Source organism: Poecilia formosa, unplaced genomic scaffold (genome assembly GCF_000485575.1).
Source record: "Poecilia formosa unplaced genomic scaffold, Poecilia_formosa-5.1.2 Scaffold942, whole genome shotgun sequence".
Classification (NCBI taxonomy): domain Eukaryota; kingdom Metazoa; phylum Chordata; class Actinopteri; order Cyprinodontiformes; family Poeciliidae; genus Poecilia; species Poecilia formosa.
This window is the reverse complement of record NW_006800881.1, coordinates 65,612-73,756: the sequence shown is the minus strand read 5'-3', so window position 1 is coordinate 73,756 and position 8,145 is coordinate 65,612. Positions and strand designations below refer to the sequence as shown.

The following is an 8,145-nucleotide window of genomic DNA, read 5'->3' as shown; positions in this document are numbered from 1 at the left end:
TAAAGTTGGGCTAACATTAACTATGTTAGCGCAACTTTACTTATGAGGCTGATGTTAAAACATGACAACTGCCGACCATTAATGTTAACATATTGTGCATCCCTATTTGAAATGACTCTGTTCAGTCAAGGATTTAAAGCTCTAAACTGAACCGGTTAGAGGTTGGTAGAGTTAAAGACAGGAGCAAAGCTAAATGACATTGAATCACAAAATAATTTCAGGACAAGCAGGATAATGAGTTGCAGATTATCTCTCACATTATGGATTGTGTACAGTGTGTTCTTTAAAAAGAGAACACTCATCCAATAGAGGATACTCTAATACAAACATCTAAAAAAGGTCCATCTATTGGAAAGAAGCCAAAACTAAAAGTAAAATGTAAAACTTCCATGAAGCCTCAAGAGCTCCAGATCAAATAGTTTAGATTTCATCTTGCAGCTACCGAAAAGAAACATTAAGACATGAGGGATCACTCAGCAGTTTTGCAGAACACCGTATTTGTTAACGGTGAAAGGAAAGACTCCACTTCTCCAAAGATGACAAAATGGTACACTTAAGTCCATCTGTTTACCAACACCTCATGAGGAGCTGGAAATGATTTAGTTGGAATGCTTTTATGCATTTTGGAATAAATGCATACAGGCATTTATTTGGAATAAATGCATACAGGCATTTATTCCAAACAGTAGTGCTCAGTTTCTAAAGCATGGGCATTAGCTGTACCTGAAAGAGGAAAAGCATAGACATGCAAGGCACACTACCAGTAAACCCTAAAACAAAATTCAGCAGCTCACCAAATGAACTCTGTGTGCAGAGTGCACCATCGCTGGCCCTTTCCAGCCTGGCCTGGCCCTTCTGTAATCCTGTTTTGATTAATCAGATCTGCCAGCCAATTCCCACTGCCATTACGCAACACATAGCGATCCAAGAAGACCAGTTGGCTCTCTGGCCCGTAGAACCAGTTGTAGTTGGAATCTGCGATGGCCACGGTCCGCTGAAATCCTGGTGGGAGGATTAAAACAGAGACAGAACTTCAGGCACAACAAAAAGGCAAAGTGGAAAAAAAGTCCATTTAAAAATCTCTTTAAAGAATATGTAGATTACACAGTGATCTACAAAGGGCTCCTTAGAAAATACACAGTCTGTGGTCACAAGTATGATTTTGTTCACACTATTCTGTACTTTGCATTTACGTCAGAAAAACCATGGTTTCTGGTGCTGACAGCATTCTTTGAAACCAGTAATAATAACTACAGCATGTAATCAGAGTCAATCATTTGTCTGGGAAACAAGTATGTCATGAAGTAGTTTGTGGATGAGGATTGAGACAGCGATCAGACCCAGGATATAAAGTGAAATAATGTGTTTAATGTAGTTTCTCAAGGAACAAAACGCCAGAACAGGGGAGGAACAAGGACTGAACACAAATTCAGGTAGATGCAACAATGACAAAAAGACAATGACCAGGATCCAGCAGGGAAACAAAGAACAGGTGAGGCTAAATACACAGGGGATTATCAGGAAAACGAGAGACAGCCGGAAACAATAAAGGTCTTGCACAGGGACTAAATTAACTAATAAATACACACAAAAACCCACATTCTCACAAAGTATGAATGTAATAAGCAACAGAGAAAGTAGAAGAAATACGCATTTTACCAGAAATCTATTTCTCCACAGACCTAACGCAGACCCTGAAAACTAGACTCAAAAGTTTGACAGTAGCAGATTCCATTGTTGATGTAACCCAGCTGCACTTTATTTGTTTATTCTATTTTATTTGCTTTTCTGTATTGTGTTTATTTCATGGGTAGTGTGTCCCTTGAAGAGCTAAGTACATCACTTTACTGCAGTTTTTCAATTGCAGTTACTAGGGGAATTCCTGGGCTTCATATTTTCAGAGTTGCTGAGACATGCCAGACTCTGCCTACCTTCTCCATATCGCCTGACTTCTTTGTGCCTGATAATGTAATGTTTTCCTGCTAGCTGAGCATTATTGGTGATTTGTAATGTAATTTCTAAGAATTTTTATGTGCTAAGTCGACTGTAATGCAGTAATGGTTTAGAAACCAAACTTCTGTTTGGTGGGTATTGTGAGTTAAAATGACTGTTTCCTAGTCATGATAGGAAAGTTAGTCATGTTAAGTGAAATATTTAATTTTCATCAAGAGGTGCTCATTATTTTATGGAGTTATAAAGACTAATAAACTTTGTTTTAAAATGGAGCCCATTACAGTTGCTAGGGGAATGCCAGGGACATTCCCAGGCTTGAGAATTTCAGACCTCTTGCAGAGTTTAAAAATGCCAGTCTCTGCCTACCTTCTGCAGATCGCCTGACTTCTTTATGCCTGATAATACGTTTTCCTGCTAGTGCATTATTATGAACAAAAGTCTGCAAGAGAAACATTGATGAGGTGCACGTTTGCCTGTGGAGGAAGAGCGTGAGACTGCTGGGTCATCTGTGAACGACAGATGACTCAGCATCTGTCGTTCACAGATGCCGAGTCTGGGCCTGGGATGACCTAGCAGTCATCCCAGCCAGTCATCTGACTGGGATGGTGTTGCCATCCCAGACAGATCTTTTTCATCTATTTTTCGTATGAACCAGACACACACACAATAAAGCTCTACATGAATTTTTTTTTTTTTTTTGTTGGCTAGCTTTTCATTTTTTTCTTTTTCTGGTAAGGCCCCTGAAAAGATTATTTGTTTAGTAAATTCTATTCTTTGGTTACATTAACATGTCATAATGTAAGACGCTCGCGCTGGTTTAAACACGCAATGGAGACGTTGCTGCTGTGCAGAGATGTATATTAGAAAACTATGGAAAACTAAAACTGTCTCATAATTCACAAATGTACACAACAACATCCACACTTGCATTTTTGATGAAAACACAAACATCTCTTGATTTGCAAACTGCTTCTGGCCTGTGAGTTGTGTTGCATTTGTGTGTGAATTTTGAGACTCCTTGACATCTCCATCCACAAATGTCTTTTTTTTTATAAATTGTTTATCTGATTAGATGATCACCAACCAATCAGATAGCTTCCTTGTTTCAGCCAATCATATGATCAGATCCCCACTTTGGGGTAACCTATGTTTCAGCCAATCACATTAACCCATTCCAACAGCGCTGTAGCCATGTCGAAGCACAGACAGTTTAGACCTCAGCCTGGCTTCTGCCAGCATCAAAAGAGTGTTAAGTGAAATATATGTCTTAACACATCTAGCTATTTATACTCATGTTATGATTATTAATTTTAAGCAATGTTATTGTGCAAGTTAGCGATATAAGTGAGTAAGCTGTTCTACCGAGCACTTCTGCAAGCTAATGGCGTCAGGCTTTGTGAATCTTGTCCTGTGCATTTGTGAATTAGACAGTTTTATCTCCAATGAACACAATAATTTGAGTGGCTTTTTGTACTTATGTGAATAGTTTGACTCCACTATACTTTTTTCTTTTGAGTAAAACTATTGCGACTCTTGAGAATATTGATTTTGCATTTAAAGAAATTGTTTATGCAAATTTGAGCATAATTACTCAACATTTAACACGTCACTGTTTACATCCTTATTTATGTTGTACTAATAAACATGGTTATTTTATTTGAAAAGTCACAAAGTGACTGTTTATGTATAAATATTAAAGTAAAAGCTTGTTTACTCTGAAAGAGTGCGACTTGCAAGTGGAAAAGCACCTTCAGGGTTCATTCACGCCATATGTCTATTATACCTTGTTTAGTCACTTTAAGCAAACTCCAGTTCGTTTGCCTAGAAAGTTCAGTTTGTTTGAGGATGTGTGAATGCAAAATCAAACTCTGATCCGGACCAAAAAAGCGAACCATGTCCACCTAAAAAGCTAGGTCTCAGTTCAGTTAAGTGAACTCTGGTGCAGTTCAAATGCAAATGTGAATCAGACCAGGAGCAGACTACAGACCCTTGCACAAAGCAGTCCACCAGCTCTTTGTGCTCACCATCACTGACTGCATAGAATTTCTGCAAATGACAGAACGTTTACACACAAAGTCTAACACATGCAGAGTGAAAAAGAATGGTGAGAATACAGGTCCCTGTGGTGCTCCTGTGATACTGACAACCTCATTAGATGTTTTAGTCTTGTAGAAATGGCTTAGATCAAATGATATCCATATGCTAAAATGGCTCAACCAAAGTCCAGACATAAATCCAATTCAGAATCTTTGGGAAGAGACCTTCTCCAACCAATCACATTGAACTGTTTTGTAAAGAGGATTGAGCAAAATGTCAATGTTTGCATGTGAATGCTGGTGGAGAAATGCCACAAATGAGTTGTTACAGCACTGAAAGAGATAACATCCACATATTTCTGTTACCAAAAATATATATATATAACTATACCCTACGTTTTGTTGGTCTATTACATGAAATCTTCACTGACATTTTAGAAGCATGAAAACTTTTCTCAGGGCGTATTGTTACAAATTAAATTCTAAAATTATTTAAGATTTTCACCCAGTTACCTGGTAGGATGGTCCTGTAGAGGAAGGCAAAGTGCTTCAGTAGCCAAGGATGGCTGAAGTGGCCGATGGCAAAATGGCGCTGAACCAGAAACATGTACTGGAATAGGGAACGGGTGGTGTAGGTCCCATAGGCCACACCCTCATAAAGTGAACCATCTGTCACTTCCTGCAGAAGGACCATAGACTTCTCCATGATGGACAGAACTTGCTTTGTCCACAGGTAGGCTTCCTGAAGGTAACCTAGAACACATTACAACAGGATGTCTGAGTTTCAACGGTAGTTATAGTGACAGTTCTTCAATCAGATCAGATTTGTATTGACTATTAAACAACTAGCATTCAACTAAGCTAACCTTTACTCCTAACCACAGTTCTGTTTCAGCTTTGAGGGTGAAACAGAGCTACACTGTTGACTGTTTTTTTTTTCTGGGTTTCAGAGATATTTAGTGCAGGGTGGGGGGCGGGGGGCAGAAGGGCTGCTAGGATTAGGTCCCTGGCTGGGGCATTCTCTCTCCACTGCATGCTACTCATATTACATTTTTCTGCCAGCTGTAACTGTGCAATTTTAACTACCTTTAGAGTCTGTTCCAAAATTAAGTTAGTCTTTCATAAATTTCCAGTCTAATAATCACATTTGTTTTAACCTTCAGGCTCTTTCTCAACTTTCATATCTTATTGAATCAACCTATAGATAAACTCCAAAGTAAAAATGTAAACCTTTTCCTGGACAAGATCTGTGGGAAATATTTCCCAACATCCAGAGGGGGCCACAAACAGTTCATGACTTTAAACAGAAACCCAAGAGCTGTAATTTGATCTAGTTTTTCATTGAACCATAGCCAAAGAAACTAATCTGTGAGTTATAATTGGTTGTACTACTTGTGAGTTTTAATTTTTTCAACCAAGTCTGAAGTTTATAGGTATTCACTTTTATATAATTGGTTTATCTGTTTAGGGCCGTGCAGAGATCACTAAAGGGGCAGGTGCTCAAAAAAAAAAGGGGCACATCTAACCACATTCTCGGACAGAATATGAACAAAGCCACACAGCTTTCAGAGTTTAATAAACAATGATAAATTACAAAATTGTGAGATATACAATCAAAGCTAAGGAAAATCTCTATATAGAGCATAAAACTATGCATATGTAAGATATTTTATTATTAGTAATTTCTTTCTGCAGGTCTATTTTGTTATAGGAAAGTATTGCAATATTCAAACCCGCAATTTAGCAAGATATGTAAATCAGAGCTAGACCACCAGACATATTGTCTTTACAGAATTACACTATTAAAAATATAAACAAAGGACTTCCGGGTGGCGCCATGTTGTAGAAGGCAGGAGAAAAGACTGCTCTGCGGAACACGATTGAAACTAGCGTAAAAGGTAAAAACGGTAGAACATAAAGAAAACTCTCTCTTAAAGTAATATAGAACATCCATGGAAAATATGGTTAAGAAAGAAAAGAATACAGAAGAGTAAGGCGCAAAAGAAAAGAGTACCGGAATGGCGAAAGTACAGAGCCATGAAGCGGAATACTCAGATCCGCCGAACGAGGACCGTGACTCGGCCATNCAAAGTCCAGACATAAATCCAATTCAGAATCTTTGGCAAGAGACCTTCTCCAACCAATCACATTGAACTGTTTTGTAAAGAGGATTGAGCAAAATGTCAATGTTTGCATGTGAATGCTGGTGGAGAAATGCCACAAATGAGTTGTTACAGCACTGAAAGAGATAACATCCACATATTTCTGTTACCAAAAATATATATATATAACTATACCCTACGTTTTGTTGGTCTATTACATGAAATCTTCACTGACATTTTAGAAGCATGAAAACTTTTCTCAGGGCGTATTGTTACAAATTAAATTCTAAAATTATTTAAGATTTTCACCCAGTTACCTGGTAGGATGGTCCTGTAGAGGAAGGCAAAGTGCTTCAGTAGCCAAGGATGGCTGAAGTGGCCGATGGCAAAATGGCGCTGAACCAGAAACATGTACTGGAATAGGGAACGGGTGGTGTAGGTCCCATAGGCCACACCCTCATAAAGTGAACCATCTGTCACTTCCTGCAGAAGGACCATAGACTTCTCCATGATGGACAGAACTTGCTTTGTCCACAGGTAGGCTTCCTGAAGGTAACCTAGAACACATTACAACAGGATGTCTGAGTTTCAACGGTAGTTATAGTGACAGTTCTTCAATCAGATCAGATTTGTATTGACTATTAAACAACTAGCATTCAACTAAGCTAACCTTTACTCCTAACCACAGTTCTGTTTCAGCTTTGAGGGTGAAACAGAGCTAAACTGTTGACTGTTTTTTTTTTCTGGGTTTCAGAGATATTTAGTGTGGGGTGGGAGGGGAGGGGGGTGCAGAAGGGCTGCTAGGATTAGGTCCCTGGCTGGGGCATTCTCTCTCCACTGCATGCTACTCATATTACATTTTTCTGCCAGCTGTAACTGTGCAATTTTAACTACCTTTAGAGTCTGTTCCAAAATTAAGTTAGTCTTTCATAAATTTCCAGTCTAATAATCACATTTGTTTTAACCTTCAGGCTCTTTCTCAACTTTCATATCTTATTGAATCAACCTATAGATAAACTCCAAAGTAAAAATGTAAACCTTTTCCTGGACAAGATCTGTGGGAAATATTTCCCAACATCCAGAGGGGGCCACAAACAGTTCATGACTTTAAACAGAAACCCAAGAGCTGTAATTTGATCTAGTTTTTCATTGAACCATAGCCAAAGAAACTAATCTGTGAGTTATAATTGGTTGTACTACTTGTGAGTTTTAATTTTTTCAACCAAGTCTGAAGTTTATAGGTATTAACTTTTATATGACAGGTGCTCAAAAAAGGGGGCACATCTAACCACATTCTAGTACAGAATATGAACAAAGCCACACAGCTTTCAGAGTTTAATAAACAATGATAAATTACAAAATTGTGAGATATACAATCAAAGCTAAGGAAAATCTCTATATAGAGCATACAACTATGCATATGTAAGATATTTTATTATTAGTAATTTCTTTCTGCAGGTCTATTTTGTTATAGGAAAGTATTGCAATATTCAAACCCGCAATTTAGCAAGATATGTAAATCAGAGCTAGACCACCAGACATATTGTCTTTACAGAATTACACTATTAAAAATATAAACAAAGGACTTCCGGGTGGCGCCATGTTGTAGAAGGCAGGAGAAAAGACTGCTCTGCGGAACACGATTAAAACTAGCGTAAAAGGTGAAAACGGTAGAACATAAAGAAAACTCTCTCTTAAAGTAATATAGAACATCCATGGAAAATATGGTTAAGAAAGAAAAGAATACAGAAGAGTAAGGCGCAAAAGAAAAGAGTACCGGAATGGCGAAAGTACAGAGCCATGAAGCGGAATACTCAGATCCGCCGAACGAGGACCGTGACTCGGCCATTCTTCTCGAGCTACGAGGGCTGCGAAAAGAACACGCAGAAGCGGTATCAGACAACAAGAGAGCACTGACTAGACTTGAAACGAGCATTGGGGAAATCATGGTCAGGACAACGTCCCTGGAACAGAATGTAACTCATATGGAGGAGAGATTGGGAAATAATGAAGACAAGATGACACGGATGGAGCGGGCGGCGAAATTTCTGCTC

General features: G+C 38.5%; 1 protein-coding gene across 1 annotated transcript; it reads right to left on the bottom strand.

The window, feature by feature from the left end:
* Positions 1 to 713: 713 nt before the first annotated feature.
* LOC103132162 (dermatan-sulfate epimerase-like) lies at positions 714 to 5,603 on the bottom strand. Its single transcript, XM_016667185.1, has 3 exons — positions 4,503 to 5,603; positions 795 to 1,002; positions 714 to 723 (listed from the first exon to the last, which is right to left on the bottom strand). The coding sequence occupies exons 1-3, from the start codon at positions 4,693 to 4,695 to the stop codon at positions 714 to 716; spliced, it is 411 nt and encodes a 136-aa protein (XP_016522671.1). The 5' UTR covers positions 4,696 to 5,603.
* Positions 5,604 to 8,145: the final 2,542 nt, after the last annotated feature.